The 17087-nt window shown below is 40.5% G+C and overlaps 1 protein-coding gene across 5 annotated transcripts; it reads left to right on the top strand.

Moving 5' to 3' along the window:
- Nucleotides 1-141: 141 nt before the first annotated feature.
- kif3b (kinesin family member 3B) lies at nucleotides 142-16418 on the top strand. Of its 5 annotated transcripts, none has more exons than XM_085447637.1 (9): nucleotides 142-247; nucleotides 1343-2839; nucleotides 2917-3018; nucleotides 3315-3437; nucleotides 4582-4700; nucleotides 4985-5101; nucleotides 5873-5978; nucleotides 12271-12482; nucleotides 12852-16418. In XM_085447637.1, exons 2-9 carry the CDS (start codon nucleotides 1439-1441, stop codon nucleotides 12955-12957), a joined length of 2286 nt encoding a protein of 761 aa, XP_085303763.1. In that variant the 5' UTR covers nucleotides 142-247; nucleotides 1343-1438; the 3' UTR covers nucleotides 12958-16418. The 5 variants fall into 5 exon arrangements, with proteins under 5 accessions (XP_085303763.1, XP_085303764.1, XP_085303765.1 ...); XM_085447638.1 differs by having other exon boundaries at nucleotides 1340-2839; XM_085447639.1 differs by having other exon boundaries at nucleotides 142-268.
- Nucleotides 16419-17087: the final 669 nt, after the last annotated feature.

Genomic DNA, 17087 nt, shown 5'->3' with positions numbered 1-17087 from the left:
ATGAGGGTTAATAGACATCTTAGTTCCAAAGAAAAATCTGAATTTTCTTGCTTTTTTTTTTTTTTTTTTTTTTTTTTGATGGGTTGGGTCTTACAAAGTTAAACGCCAGACTTCACGTGATCATTTTTGGCCACTTCCAGCACCCGTTCCGTAAATTCACGAGGAGACGCGCAACAAAATCGAACCGCTGCTGGTTCGGCAGGAATTTAGCCATCGACGATTCACTTCATCGCAGTGGGAGTTTTGCGTAAGCTAACGTTTGTCACTGGTTAGTGTTAAATTACGTTTCTGTGTGGCTGGTGTAAAGTTGTGTTAGTAGGTTTTGCGAAATTTCGCGTAGCGATATCTTGAATATAATCTTTAGATTTGCTAAGAGTGTTAGCCGGGCAGTGCTACCAGATTTGTAGCTTAGGTTACCAGTTTGTTTGCAGTTGCTAGCCCAGTGTTGTGGTCTCGTTACAGGACGTGTTTAAAATGAGCTAACGCTAGAAAGCTGATCCGTGAGTTTGACTAATCAACTGGTAACGTTTACTAACCTGCCATCGTAAAATTGACCATTTATCAAATTTCTTTCTAAAGGCTGTCATTTAATTATCTGACATTCCAACTTTAAACCAAGGTGAGGTTTCTTCACCTAATTAGCTGAAATCCAGTTAGCCAATTTAAAGTAGTGTCATTGCTATGTACTCTGACAGAACAGTGTATCAGTGCGATTGTTTTTTTCAGTTTGCATGTGAATAGGAAAACGGTTATTCATTTAAACAACTATATTTAGCTTAATGTGTGATTATGCCTGTTGCTGTGGTATTTTACGGTGATAGCTGCAAAAGTCTTAGGAAGCTTAGTTTTATGTGCAAGGGAACGGCTGCTCAGATGTGTCAGGTAAGCGGTCTCGCTGCCTATCCGATACCTTAACCAAGTGGGTTTCTCTTTTTGTCCTTAAAGGTAGTTAAAAATACTTTTAACCCTTCCCGAATCAACTAAACCTGTTAACAGAGACTGAAGAAATAACAGTCATTAGCATGTGTCCAAAACATCTATATGTTGTCATAAAGAGACACCAGCTGTTTGAATTAGGGCTGGTATTTAGTTCTTTGTAATACCCCTTTCTAACACAAGGTAGTGCAGTGAGCTAGTGGAACCATCATCTTCCACAAAGTTGTGCAGAAGCGAGGATATCTAAAAACACATAAAATTTAAAGAAGTTAGGCACTAGTACTTATCCTAAATCAAAACACCTGCTTGTAAGCAGTGCCATCCGGTGGCAGAATTTCACTTTAACCTGTGCGATGCTTTAACCATGATCTGAGATGTAATTCACTGATTGTTTTCCCCCCAGCAGTGTCAGATTTGGGCAATCTATTGCTGAAGTGTTACTAAAGCTGCTCTTTAGGAAGACAAGGTGCCAAGCAGCAAGGATTGGCAGGTGCTCCTCACCATGTCCAAGAGCAAGAGCTCGGAGTCAGTCAAGGTGGTGGTCCGTTGCCGTCCTATGAACGAGAAAGAGCGGGCCGCCAAGTATGAGAGTGTGGTGTCTGTTGATGTCAAACTGGGCCAAATTATTGTGAGAAACCCAAGGGAGTCCTCGGGCAACGAACTGCCCAAAATCTTTACATTTGATGCTGTTTATGGTTGGAACTCCAAACAGCTAGAAATGTATGATGAAACCTTCAGGCCCCTGGTTGAGTCTGTTCTTCTGGGATTTAATGGGACCATCTTTGCTTATGGCCAGACGGGTACAGGGAAGACTTACACTATGGAAGGGGTGAGAAATGATCCGGAGAAGAGAGGAGTGATCCCAAACTCCTTTGAGCACATCTTCACACACATTTCACGTTCACAGAACCAACAGTACCTTGTCAGAGCGTCATACTTAGAAATCTACCAGGAGGAGATCAGAGACTTGCTCTCAAAAGATCAGTCACGTCGTCTCGAGCTCAGGGAGAGGCCCGACACGGGTGTGTATGTTAAAGATCTTTCATCATTTGTTACCAAGAGTGTGCGAGAGATCGAGCATGTCATGAATGTGGGAAACCAGAATCGATCAGTTGGAGCCACTAATATGAATGAGCACAGCTCACGCTCTCACGCCATTTTTGTCATCACGGTGGAGTGCAGTGAGTTGGGTGTGGATGGAGAGAACCACATAAGAGTTGGCAAACTCAACCTGGTGGATTTAGCTGGCAGTGAAAGGCAAACCAAGACTGGAGCTCAGGGGGAGAGGCTTAAAGAAGCCACAAAGATAAATCTATCCCTTTCTGCTCTTGGTAATGTCATATCAGCTCTGGTGGATGGCAGGAGCAGCCACATCCCTTACCGAGACTCGAAGCTGACACGTCTGCTGCAGGACTCCCTAGGGGGCAATGCCCGCACTGTCATGGTTGCCAACATTGGCCCAGCATCCTACAATGTGGAGGAGACCTTAACAACTCTGCGCTATTCAAACAGGGCAAAAAATATCAAGAACAAACCACGTATCAATGAAGATCCCAAAGATGCCCTGCTCAGGGAGTTTCAGGAGGAGATTGCCAGGCTGAAGGCGCAGCTGCAGAAACGCTCAGGAAAGAAAAAGAGAAGGCTGAGGAGGAGAGCTGGGGAAGGGAGCGATGATGAGGGTCTGGAAAGTGGCGAGACAGAGGACGATGAGGAAGATGGAGACGACAAGGGGGACTACTGGAGAGAACAGCAGGAGAAGTTGGAAAAGGAGAGAAAGGCAATCCTGGAGGATCACAGCCTGGTAGCTGAGGAGAAAGCCCGGCTTCTTAAAGAGAAAGAGAGGAAAATGGAAGACTTCCGGAAGGAGAGGGAGGCCGGAGAGAAGCTTGCAGCCAAAGTTAAGGTAAGCAGATTTTTTTTAGTCTTTAAGTCCCTTGTGTGACTTAAAGAGATCTTTTCCTAATTTTTATTTGCATCCAGGCGATGGAGAGTAAGCTCCTAGTAGGGGGGAAGAACATTGTGGATCACACCAATGAGCAGCAAAGAATGCTGGAGCAAAAGAGGCAGGAGATTGCTGAACAGGTATAGTAAAGGGGTTGGCACCAAGGCCAAGTACAGGGGTAATACTTTCTATATTACCAAAACATTACTCTGCTAGCAGTTTTCTATCCCATGTACTTATGATTCCAAATTCATCAAATTCCTTGTTAGGCATTTCAGACTTCTTCAGCAGACTAGGCACTGATTTTTGAAAGTGAACATTTTTGTCCATTTAGTACCAGACGAAAACATCTTTCAGCCAGTAAATTGTCTTTGATCTCAGAGACAGAACCCATTAAAAGTTGTGAACACATGCAAGTTTGTTTATGTGTGTCCAGAAACGGCGAGAGCGAGAGATGCAGCAGCAAATGGAAAGTCGTGATGAAGAGACACTGGAGCTTAAGGAGACCTACACTTCTCTGCAACAGGAAGTTGACATTAAAACCAAGAAGCTGAAAAAGGTGAGCATGGTTGTCACATTTGCCCAAGGCATTATCAACAAATTTGGTTCACATGGGTATGGAAGAATTCTGAATTGATTCCCAAATGTCAAAATAGTTTTTGTTTTCATGTTGACACAAAAGAAAAAGAGGAACTGAGTTCTGAGAGTACTCTTTTTTTTTTTTTTTTTTTTTTTTTTTTTTTTAAGAGGCTATGATTTTACAATATCAGCCCCTGACATTTAAAATGAATATAGAAATGGAAATTAATGAAAGTGAAAACAAGTGAAAAGTGTTTTGCTTTGTTACCAAAGATTAATGATGGCATTGCAGAGTATAGAGTCGTTGATAAACCAGACTGGCTGGAAACAAACTCTCCACTTTATGTAGAATGAGGTAAACCTGCAGTGTAAACATGGTATCTTTCATTTCAAAAGCCATTACCCTAATCTCCAGCTGATGGCCGTCTATCTCTGAGCCTCGTTTTCCCCAGAGTTCTCTTCCTGTTAAAAGGGCTTCTTCCTCCCCATCATTATTACCAGATCTCAGTAACCTTATAGAATTTTTTTTATTACAATATAAGCACATTGAGGTGATTGTGAGCTGACTCAATTGAACTGAACGTTTACAATGCTGTGAAAGTATTTGCCCCCTTCCTGAGTTAGATTTTTTTGCATATTTGTCTTACTTAAATGATGTAATCATTTCAAAACCTTTCATATTTACTCAGGCTATCTTTGTCTAGTATTAAAATTTGTTTAATATGAAAATAATTGTGCTGAATGTGCAACAAACTAACTATATCAACATGTATATGGATTTGGATGGTAAAAAAAATGTTGAATTTCATAACCTTCATTTAACAAAAAATAAGAAATAAATAAATAAAACGATCAGAATCTAATATTGAGATTGACAAAGTTGGCATACCTTGTCATCATAATGACACTGTTGAAGGTACAGTGTTTTTGGTTTGTCGGGTAATAAAGTTTCTTGCAAGTAAGTAGGTCAACTGCTATTTTAAGTCGGGTATTGTCTGTGGTGTTCTATTTGGGTTGTTCATTATTCCTTATGACAATCAGGCTTTTAAACAAAAACATTTAAGGCTGAATGCTCTAACAGTCTTTTTCTGGTCACTCTAGTTTTCTCTTTCTCTCTCCTCTAGCTGTTTTCCAAGCTGCAGTCAGTGAAGGCAGAAATCCAAGATCTCCAAGAAGCACACATCAACGAGCGCCAGGAGATGGAGCAGATCCAAAACGAACTCACCAGGGACCTCAAACTCAAGTATGAAGTCTGCATATCAATGTTGGCCCGACACAAATCTCTGATCAAGACTGTGTCATGTGATCGAGGAGGAACCGTAAAAAGATTGCTAGCGAATTAGTGGAGCTTCTTGTGCTTTAAGACTCTTTCTCACTGTAGTGCATGGAAATGAAATATTTAATGAGGAACAGATACATTACATTCAAATGCTTTCAACCTTTCCTGTTTTAAATAACATGTCTGAGTTTTCTTTGTCTCTCTCTGTCTCCCTGTCTGTCTATTAAATGTTCATGTGTTTCTTTCAGACATCTGATTATTGAAAACTTCATTCCTCTAGAGGAGAAAAACAAAATAGTCAACAGGGCTTTCTTTGATGAGGAGCCTGAGGAATGGAAGATGAAGCCCATCACACGTATTGAGGAGTAAGTCTGGGAATATTCAGAGTGGGTCTTTCCATCTCAAATCATAACATTTTTAGAATGTTTTCTGCTTGACTAGCTTATATTTACCTTTCTTTGTATAGGTTCACAAATAGTGCTTTTCCTCTACTACCTACTCGACTCTGTTTTGGTTGTCCATTACAATCGAGTACCACCCAATGTACGTGGGGTCGTTCTAAACACCACAACAAAGGAACACATTGAGTCGGTGATATACTTGCTGCTCGGTCTGGAACCACGCTGTTGTTTTTTGTGTAGCCATTTTCCTCATTGCAGGGATTCATAAGTAGAAGTTTTGCTTCTCGTGAAGGAGACTTATCGAATGACATCACTGACTAGCCAATCGGTGGCATGCAGTCTTGACGTCCTGTTTTCTGATCACTTTAGATCGCTTGGAATTCCGGCCAAGTAGGTACTAAAAAAGTACCTGGTACCAGGTACTGCCACCTAATGGAAAACCCTAAAAACCGAGCCGACCTGACCCTAATAGGTTCTACTGGAAAAGAGCTAAAACAGACAAGTGTTGGAGAACCAGCTGTGGAACCTGTGCCTTATTAGGAAAGGGAAACTAAAAGTCCCTTCAATAGATGCTGTTTGGCATGCAATTCTAGCAAATGGTGCACACAGTTGCTCATTATAGTGCTGCAGAGTGGCAGAGCTGGCAACTGATTTATTGTAAAACACCAAAGCAAGAAGCAAATTTCCCATGCTGCTTTGTAATACTCCTTTTCTCTCTCTCTCTTTCTCACTCAGTGACCATCAGATGATGAGCAGGCCTCGGTCTGCAGTCGGCTACTGGAGGCCCCTCAGTCACCATGCCCGTGTGGCCATGATGTTGAAGCCTGACATGAGATACAAAGTAAGCTTTTCTCCCTCTCCTTTATAGTGTTGTTATTATAGTTAAGTTATCACTGCATATAAAACTGTATTTTCCCTCAGCTGTAGAAAGCTGATGGGGACAACAAAGGTTGTGCATGGGAGCACAACGCGTTGAAATTCACCTCACTCTCATACAGGGCTCTAGCGTGCGACCAATTTGGTCGCATATGCAACCTAATTTCTCAATGGTGCAACCTAATTTCTCAATGGTGCAACTAAAAAACTCGTAGGTCGCACCAGTGCGACCAGCCATACAAAAAGTCTCTGAAAGTCTCCGTGTGGTCAACAACAGACACACATTATGCCTATATCGAGGTCTAAACCAATCAGAGATAGTCAGGGGCGAGACCTCTCTGATTGTCCATGGTCCAGATAGTCCTGTAGTCCTAAGCGTGTGTACGTTTGAAAGTGCAGGCGGATAGAGGTGAGTAGTAGTAGTGAATGAAGCGATATCGATTCATAAAATCCTAAATCGACTTTTAAATATAAATGAAAACTGACAGCTCAATGATTCTGATGCTCCGGGTCCGTGCTTTGTGTTTACTTCTTATTTTGCGCTAGATTCTGATGCTACAAGTTTTGTCTCTCTCCAACCAAAACTCATTGAACCAGCATCAAAAGAAGATCAAAACTGCACTTCACCTTTGATAAACATCTTCATGAATTCTCTCTTACTTTTACTGCTTTGCTTCAACCACAATAAAAATCACACTTTCTGCACAGCTCTTTCTCTCGCTCTCTCTCTCTCCATGTACTTCAAGAACAGTTTCTCGTCTAAAATCTGCATTCATTTTCTTGCTTATTTTTCACCAGTCTACCGTTGTTTACAGCGCTGTCGGACGCGTTTCCCCCCCCCCAAAAAAAATTACGTCTGACAAGAAAGCCTCATTTCTGCTGTTCAATAGCGTAGAAATGTAAACTTTCAATTAGGGCTGGGCCATTTTATACCGTTCACGGTAATACCGGTATAATGTTAGGCAACGATAGGAAAATGAAATATCGCGATAGAATGAGTAAAACGCGCATGCGCAGTGCCTTTGTTTTCATACGCACATGGCCGATTGTTGAGTGAAACAGATGAACCAGAATTGGTTTGTAAAAATGGTGCAACTTCAGTGATGTGGAACTGATTTGGTGTTTGTCCGTCAGATACACAACAAAGCACATTTTTTTGCAGAACATGCAAGCGGCCGTCGTTATTGTCGTATTTGTCGGACTAAGATGCTCTTAAATCTGGGAGTAATCTGGGTCCTAAACTCCGTATACTTCAGGTCAAACAAACACTGCAGCATCACTGAGAGTTAAAAACTGTCTAAATTCTTTCATCTTTAATAAAACGATCAGCATTGCTGCTTTACCAGGTGTAACTATGAAGTTTAACTTCCAGGCATCCATGAAAACAAAATTTATTACATTTAACGGAGTTAGAAGTTAGCAGGAAGCTAGCGGAAGTTAGCTCGCTAGTTTCGCTAGTTACCTAAGCATGATATAGCATGTTCTGACTGAGAGATTTCTGAAAAAATTCAAACGTACAGCTCTGCTATCACGTCCAACATAAATGAAGACAGGAAACTAAACAGCAGTGACGTTTGTAGGGTTACTGAAGTTGGGCTAGCTGGTATATAATGATGTGCTACGTGATCGCTAGCGACACAGCTATGTTAGCATAACATAAACAGTGAAGCTGGAGGACGAACACTAACACTTTTCCACTTATAAAAGTTAACGTGAAGGTTCCTCATGGTTAGAGACAAATGCAATCGCATGGCAGGATGCTGTAAACGGACCAAACTTCAGTCAGGAGAACAACTGAGATAATCCATCCACAATACCAGGTTAGTCATTAATATACTGCAACAACATGGGAATAGAAAAGCTGCCAGAGAATTCAACATTAATGAATCAATGGTACAGAAGTGGAGGAAGCAAGAAGAATGAGTTTAATAAAGTTTGATTTATCTGACTGCTTTGTTTCGCTTAATGTGCCTTATAATCCCGTGCACCTCATGGTCCGAAAAATACGTACTGCACACTGCAGTTTAATGTTGCAAAGCACCTCTTTTTAACTTCAGTGGATATTATACATGGTTATGCTCAGGATATGTCAGCCCATTTCTACTGGAAATGCCTTTTGGTTAAACTTTCAGCAAGGAATTTGCATTTGCACTGTTACATTTTTATAAAGCTTTAATGTACATAAAAACCAGCTTCTTGTTTAAGTGAAAATAAATGGTAGGTTGTCTTTTTGCGCTAGTAATGTTGTGGAGTTGTATTTTGTCTCGCATCAATTATATCGTCAGTTATATCGTTATCGCAAATTTTCAAATATATATCGTGATAAATATTTTTGGCCATATCGCCCTGCTCTACTTTCAATAGCTCCCATTTCATCTAATGAGGACTGTGACGGTTTTCTTTCTTTTCTTCTTGCAAAGATTAATAACATAAGAATGAACTTTTCTCATTCAGCACCTGTTATGTCTATCTCCACCTCATCACGCCCTGTCATTTTGGATACTTTCACAAACATAACATTTGCGATAAGTTTCAATCCGGCTTTCGCAGAGCTCACTCCGCAGAAACAGCCCTTCCTAGGGTCTCAAGTGACATTTTGATGAATAATGATGCAGGAAAATGCTCGGTCCTAGTTATGTTGGACCTAACATCGACTTTTGACACTGTTGACCACCACATCCTCCTTGAAAGGCTTAAACATTGGGTTGGTGTATCAGGTACTGCCTTAGGGTGGTTCTCCTCATATCTACATAACCGATCTTTTTCTGTGGTGGTCTCCGATTGTAGGTCATCCTCTACCTCCCTTACTTTTGTGGTGTCCCTCAGGGTTCGGTTTTGGGGCCTTTATTGGTTGTAATATATCTTCTCCCCTCCAGCATATAATGGGCTCTTTTGAGGACATTTCTTATCACTGTTATGCTGATGATATTCAGTTGTACATTTCTTTTAAGCCCCCAGGATTTATCTAAGCTTCAGCTTTTAAATGACTGATTCCATCAAGCACTCCAACTCAAGAAGGGGAAAACTGAAGTCCTCATATATGCTCCGGACAGACTTTATCCCAGATAGTGAAAGCCCTTGGTCCTCTTTCTGTGCATGTTAAATCCTCTATCAGGAATTTAGGTGTCACTTTTGACTCGACTCTCACATTGGATCGGCATGTGAAATCTCTGGTTCGGTCTTGTTTTTATCATTTAAGAAATGACATCATTAAGCCCCATTTTTATCTCTCCCTGAACTGATAGCTATACATGCATTTATTTCCTCACGCTTGGACTATTGTATCTGTTTGTTTGTGTCTAAGCAAAGGTTCTCTGGATCGTCTGCAGGTTGTGCAAAACGCTGCAGCTAGGCTGTTGACAAAATCCTCAAAGTATTCACATGTGACACCACTGCTATTTCAGCTACACTGGCTTCCTGTTGAATTTAGAGTACATTTTAAGATCCTGGTCTTGCATAGACTGGAACCATCCTACATCTCCGATCTGCTACAGCCCTATGTCCCTAGCAGGTCCCTGAGATCATCTGATCAGGGCTTACTTGCTATAAAACAGACTAAGATGAGAACAAAGGGTGACAGAGCTTTTGCCACTGTGGCCCCAAGACTGTGGAACTCTCTCCCTCATACATTAAGAACTGTGGACTCGGTAGTTGTTTTTTAAAAAAAAACAACAACTCAAAACTCACCTTTTTAAAACTGTTTTTGGTTAAATTTCTGCCTGTTTTATATTGTCTGTTTTACAGTTTTATTATTTGTTATCTTATGTGCAGAACTTTGTGATTCTGTCTAGAAAGGTGCTATATAAATAAAATTGTATTTATTTATTTAAAAAGCCAGGCCAGGAAAATCTCCTTCATGTTTTTCTGAGTTTTATCTTCAATTACTTTGACACAAAGGCATCTGCTGGGATTCTTACACCTCTGATGAAGTCTCACACGTGTCAGTGCTGATTAATGATCAGCATTAAAATATTTCTGATTGTCTGGGTCAAAATTGAATAGAATCAAATCAGGACCTTTCGAATCGGAATTGAATCAAATATAGAAATCGGTGATGATACCCAGCCCTAGTGAGTAGCCTAGCCCCGACAGAAGTAGATGTAGCTGTGGGTAATGAGAAAAGATGAAAAGAACGATTGATAACTTTTTTGTTAAGTTAACGTAAAGTTATAGTGAACATGTAAAACATGGGGGTTAAGTGATGAGGTTGAAAAATTTGGGTGCATCTAACTTTTGTGCTGGTACTCTTAAAGAAAAAAAGTGCATCAGTGCAACTGTGGCAAAAAGTTAATCTAGATCCCTGCTCATAGTTGAGAAGAAGTCAACTAGGATTTACAAAATGATACCATAGGTGCATCAAACGAGCTTAAATCAAACGTCCAATTTTCTGAAGGTCTTGTGAATGTGATAACTCGAATGCTGCAGTGTGGCAGAGCTCTAGAGTGCGACCAATTTGGTCGCAAATGCGACCAAATTTTTCAGTGGTGCGACTAAAAAAAAAAAATAAATAAATAAATAATTTGCTTGCACCTGTGCGACCAACTGTTCGGGTAGCAAAAAAAAAAAAAAAAATCTGCAACCTTCCCTGTGGTCAACAACAGACACATTTTGCCCCTATCGTGGACTAAACCAATCAGAGATAGTAAGGGGCGGGACCTCTCTGATTGGCCGTGGTCCAGTTGAAAGTGCAGGTGGAAGTGGGAGGTGAGTAGCTTGAATAAAGCGATATCAATTCATTAAATCCTGAATCGACTTTTAAATATAACTGTGTTTTGCCAGAAACGCCAGATTCTCAGATTAAAGCTCACAAAACCATTTCAACAACAACCAAACAGCAAATGAGAGCAGGTACACGGATTCCACACAAAGACGTAAACACAGAATGGACCGACGCATCAGAATCAACTTTCTCGGCTTTCTCACCCGACGGCCCGTAGACGTACACGCTGTCGGAGCTTAGCGATCCTGATGCGTCCGGTCCGCGCTGTGATTACGTCTTTTTGCGCTGATTCTGAGCTGCAGGTTTTGTCTCTCCAACCAAAATCCACCGAGCCAGCAGCAAAAGAAGCAGAAAACTGCGCTTCACATTTGATCAATGTCGTCGTGAATTTTGCTGTTTTTCTTCCACGACTATTAAAATCACACTCCATGCACAGCTAGCTCTCTCTCTCTATCTCTCTCTGTACTTCAAGAACAGTTTCCCGTCTCCAATCTCTGTTTTCTGTATTATTCATTCGCTTATTACCCACCAGTCTACCGTTGTTTACAGCGCTGTGGCTGCTGTCTTTTTTCTTTTCTTTTTTTCACTTAAATGACCTCGGACAAGAAAGCCTGTTTTTTTTCTGTTGTTCAATACTGAAGAAATTTAAACTTTATATGCAGAACATTGTAGAATATTTTTAAGGTTATCTGCTATAAAAAGCCAGACCAGGAAAATCTCCTTAATGTTTTTCTGTTTTATTCTCAGTTACTTTCACACAAAGGCATCTGCTGAGATGTTCACAATTCTGAAGAAGTCAGTACTGATAAATGATCAGAAATAATATTTCTGACTGTCTGAGGCTAAGTTGAATCGAATCGGGACTTTGAAAACCGGAATCGAATGGATTATAGAAATCAGTGATGATACCCAGCCGTAGTGAGCAGCCTAGGCACGACAGAAGTGGAATAGGAAAAGAACTATTGCTAACTTTTCTGTTAAGGCCTGATCCGTCTGAAATTCATAGCCAGTGCTCTGACACGGTGTCATCAATCTTTGAAAGCTGAAAAAGCACAGTGTATCCAGAAAAACACGTTATATTATATAAATTATTATAAAATTTGTGTGCGCCTAACTTTTGTGCCAGTACGCCTAACTTTTTAAAGTTAGGCTGAGACGTAGCAATGGCAGTTGTCAGTATTTAAAAGATTAACGTTACTGCTGCACAGGTTTAAGATTATGCTCATTGCAAATACTTTACTGGTTATTAAACATAATGCAATGCATTATATAACATCATATTATTTTCACACTGGTGCTCTAGTAGTTTCCAATTCACAGTAGACCCGAGGCATGGTGGTTCCTGGGTTGTTCTTAAACAGCTGGTCTTCTTCAAGATCTTGGCAAACTTATACTTGCATACAGGAGTTTGAACTGATGATCTGCAGCTGTTTATAAAAGTCTCTAAGAGACCTTCCCAACATGTGTAAATCTTCTGACCACATTTGTATATAACTGAATTTTCTCAGATGAATGTGATTCTGTGTCATTGTTCTAGGCTGAGAACATCATAATGCTGGATATGGACATTCCTGCACGGACCTCTAAAGAGTACCAGGAGCCAGTTATCGCCCCAAAGCTGGCAGCAGCTCTGGAGGATGCTCTTCGGGATGAGGATGAGATCGAGGTAGATGCCTCAAGCTTTCACAGCAGCTTGGGACAAATGCTGCCTGCTGGTGCTAGCGGCAGCCTCAAGAAGCCAAAGTCAGGGTAAGCAACAGTACCACAAGTTATATTCACCTTCGAGTGCCGCATCCTGTTAAGAAACTAGTGCTTTTTCTTTTTTTTTTTTTTTTTTGGTAATATTTTACACCCACCATGTTGCAACAGCTTTACATTGGCTTGTTGTACAAAATAATCTCTTCCTCTTTGTTTCATTTCTGTCCATATTGTACAACGCAACACAAAAGGAAGGAGACAGCAGATTGTAAATTTGCATTCAGAGGAAATGATTTACCCTGTTAAAGACTCTGCAAATTTTTGATATGTGACAGATGAACCCTGTAAACAGCATAAACTCACTGATGGTGTGACACCAAAAGGTTTTCTAACTCTATGCCAATCTTTTCTCTCCTTTAGACGACCAAGAACAGGCAAGAAGTCGAGTACCCCGACCTCTTCATACAGCCCCTCCAGCCCAGGATCCCCTCTTTATCCCCAATCCCGTGGCCTGGTGCCAAAGTGATGGTTCCTACTGCTACTGTCACTGCCTGCCAACCTGTTTTGCACCTGTCCACATTGGGAATGACCTTTAGAGGATGGGTATAAAAAAAGATTAATGCTGCTTTCTAGTTTTTAACTACACCACTGTTAACTGATCTCTTGAATACAACAAAACAATAGCAGCTGTGCATGACATTATACTGCACTGCTTTTACAGTTCCCTAGATATTGATGAATGTCAGTAATTTCGTGTGTGTGTGTGTGTGTGTGTGTGTGTGTGTGTGTGTGTGTGAGAGACTCATCACAATGTTCTTAACGTACAAAAAAGTAAAGGTGGGCTTAACCTTCCCTTGCACTACTTCATATCTTCCTAGATGTGTGTTAGATGTCCTTCATGTTACTGTAAATGTGGACGTGTGTGTGGTAGTGGGGGGAGGGGGCTGAGAGCTCTGAACCTGGCACTAACATAGTTGTGTGTGTGAATGTGGTGTTGTACATCTAGCTGCATGTCTGTGCATCTTTGAATCACTGTCTGAATGGGTTTGTTTGTTTTCTGTTTTTATCCACGACTTTAATTGTTGCTTTAGAGGAGCTTTAAGATTGCGTGTGGTTGCATGTGCTGGCTTCAGTCTTAAAGGAATAGTTGCACATTTTGACAAATACACTTACAAAAGAGAAGCGTTAAGAATTTTTACCACCTTTACGCTGAAGTGTGAAGCAGAAAGTGATCGGCTTTAGACATAGCTGGTGAAACTGCCATTTGAATTTCAAAAATTCTCGTACTAAATTTCTAATAGGGAGCATGTCAGCTCAGCTGAAAAGGCAAAACTATGCAAATGCAGACATAGAATCTAGTTAATAAATTATAAACTGAATAATAAACAAACTGCAAAGCAGTTAGTCTGTTACAATTACCAAATAAAATGTTGGTGTTTACATTTAATTGTTTTTGGTAAATCCAGTCAACCTAATGGATGTTACTCTGTACAACCTGAATATCAGTGTCAAATCTAGCTCAGCTCAGCACAACACAAAAGCAATAAGAACAAGTAAATTATTAGTCAAGTTGAATTCTCAAGCCAAAAAGAGCTTTTAAGTAGGATCTCACCAAAATGTTTTTCAGTTCTGAAACCAAAGGCATGCACATAGCGAAGCCTGTTTGCATGTGAAAATGCGACCAGTGTCAAAAGAGGAAATGGTTGTAGCCTTTTGCTTTGATTACTTCCCTTTAAAAGTGATGTTATTGGATTTGTTACCCAGTCAGCACATTTTAAGTTATTAAATAGTTACATTTCCCTTGTAATGCAGTGCCACAGTACCTTTGCCATACTGTGGCTAACTTTATGTCGTGATGATTCACAAGCTAGTTGGTAGCTTACCATGAACAATCCGCATCCCTCAGCTGTAAAGCTGCATGTGCTGTAGACAGTACTGAAAGGTTTACTAATAGCAGTCAGAGCTCAAACTATGTGATGTCACTCTTTCTAAATGAGCACAAACACATTTAAAATGAAATATTTATTGGAAAAAAATACACACGACATATTATGATTGAGTACCTTAGAACTGTTTTTGTTCTTCAGCTGAGCCAAGCTAAGCTTCTTAGTTTCTGCTTGTGGTTTATGTAGCGTACAGATTTCACACTAATACATAAGCAAACTTTCTCAAATGGTGGACTATTTCTTTAAGTCTGCAAGTGTGCAGGTCAGGAAATAAAGCATGCTCCAGATCTGGACTCAGTCACGAGTTGCTGTAATCAGTAGATGCTGTTATTCCTGAGACACACAAGGGAGGTGGGGAACATGGGGGGAGAGCCCGACACATGTACCCTCTGTGGACAGTTTCTAGGTTGCATGACATAGCAGTTGGCCACCAGACCAGAGATCAGCTTGAACTACAGCCTGAGCCACGTCAAAAGTACTGTCCTGGAATGTGCCTCAGATTTGTCAGGGTTCCATGGTGCCTTAATCTGCATCCTCAGTCTCTGCTCCTTCATTTGAGCCGTGCACACACAGGCCTCCCAGTCTTCGTCGGCTCATCTACAAATTCATTCCAGGATCAGAGAATCGTTAAGAGCGTGAAGTTCAGTCGGGGGCATCCTGGGTCATTTGGATAAGCACCACTGCAAAGTTGGGCAGATGAAGGGTCAACATATTTTCCTTGTGATTTTTATTTTTATCTACCTTGGTATTTGTGTGAGTGTAAAAGAACATTAAACCCCCACAGACACACCATTCAACATTTGCCTCCAGGTGGACAATATGCAGTTTTAACCGTCATGGTTCAGCCTGCCTCTCTGCTGCTCTCTGTTCCCCATATTCTTAACCGTGAAGGGGTGCGCTCTCTGCTCGCTGCTACCATGCAGGGTTTTCCAACCCACTGTGTCATTTCAGCAAGCGTGGGTCAAGTGGCAAATCTTTTTAAAATACTTGTGATGTGTGCAGTTTGTGAGTTGAAGACTTGTAAACCATCAGGGCTATGTCTCTAACAATCCCTGTGAGGTCTAGGTAGCCCTAACTCTACCTCTGTGCAATAAAAGTATGTGACTTTTTTTTTTTCTTCTTTTTTTTTTTTTTTGAAAATTGTTTTCCTAAGTCGTGGCAATCGGGGAGAAAACAAGGAAAAAAATTTTAACTAACGTCTATTTACATTTATCCCAACCCCCCCCCCCCCCCCCTCTTTTCAAACCACCGACTTAAAGTTGGGGTCCGACCTCACAGGGTACCTCAAGGATCTCTCTGCTGTTTGACCCATGCCTGCGTATCTATTTAGATACTGTAATGAATATAACTTGTTTAAAGGCAATCCTTAGTCACTTTTAGATCTGTAAGAAACACATGAGTTTCCATATTGAAAAAGTCTAACTTATTACAATCCTATGTTTTTATATACAAATGTAGATATAATTTTTTATTCATTCTTTTTCTTGAAAATAGATTGTTGTTATTTTATTTTTGGAGCTCTGTAATTTAATGTTGAAATGTTTTTTTTTCATCATATATATATATATATATTATGTGTCTTTGTATTCGGCAAGTTACAGGCTTGTTTTCCCCACTTAGTTGATGAGTTTTCCACATGGATGTTGAAAGCATGGGTCATGTTGTTGATGTGGGCCTGTGCAGAGAGAGTCACGGTTCAGTATTGGCACATTAGCTGTAAGTTGTACTTCACAAACATAAATATTAAAATAAGAGCTAACATTGAAATGCTGTATACGCATGACTTTAGCACGCTTGAGTAACATGTTTTGGTTGTGACTGTGTTCATCGGTCATAGAAAGTTAGTGAACAAAATGTGAATGTATAATTTAATTGAAAAATCTTGTATCACTGGATCCAAACTCCCAGACTGTTTGCGATCAATTTTTACATGCTGTCATTGTAGCCATATGACGATTCTGCTGGTGCGCTTATGTATCTGACTTGGCTATGTCTTCTACTTGTTTAGTGTCTTTACATTAATAAAGAGAAATTAATGGGAGTACTGTGGTGTGTCTTTGAGGGTATTTAAGAATGTGTGATGTTACACATTAGGACCTACCCTTCCCTCTACTTTTCCGTATTTTCTTTCATTCACACGCACGCGCGCACACACACACGCACGCTAAGTAGATGGAAATTAAACATGGTTAATCAGTAGAAGGGTTAAGGCAAAGCTAAAACTTGTTTTAGACCAGGAAAAGCAGAAGGACTGTGGCCTCTCACAAAGGTCCAGTGCAACTATACTATATAGACAACAGTACAAGGCCTATGCATTACTCCAGCCATGGAAAGTTGTCATGAGGCTAACAGTTTCTATGTTAATTATAGAGGAGGCGTGGAACTGCAATTTTTGAGTTAGACCATTGCTGACTTTTCCAAGCTATAAGCCTCAGAACTCAGTGATTCTGCTCTGTAACTTTATGTGGACTGTGATTGCTGCATGTGTCCACTTTGGAATAATACAGCTGATGTCAAGCAGGGGAAGAAATTTCACTTGTGACTTGCAGCAATAGTGGCATCGTGTTACCTGAAATTCAGTGAGCTGTTAGAAAAACCCACTCTTTCAGTGTTTGTAAAGGCAGACTGAATGGATAGGTGCTTAGGTTTCTAATTCTGTAGCAAAGGGACTGAAAAGCCCTAAATTAAAAGCTGTGACCTGTTTTCCCCA

The sequence above is a fragment of the Copadichromis virginalis genome, linkage group LG23 (genome assembly GCF_057382275.1).
Source record: "Copadichromis virginalis isolate Kocher_CV1m ecotype Utaka linkage group LG23, C_Virginalis_male_GT1.1, whole genome shotgun sequence".
NCBI classification, from domain to species: domain Eukaryota; kingdom Metazoa; phylum Chordata; class Actinopteri; order Cichliformes; family Cichlidae; genus Copadichromis; species Copadichromis virginalis.
Note: the sequence above shows the minus strand (reverse complement) of the source record. Positions and strands in the feature narration are given on the sequence as shown.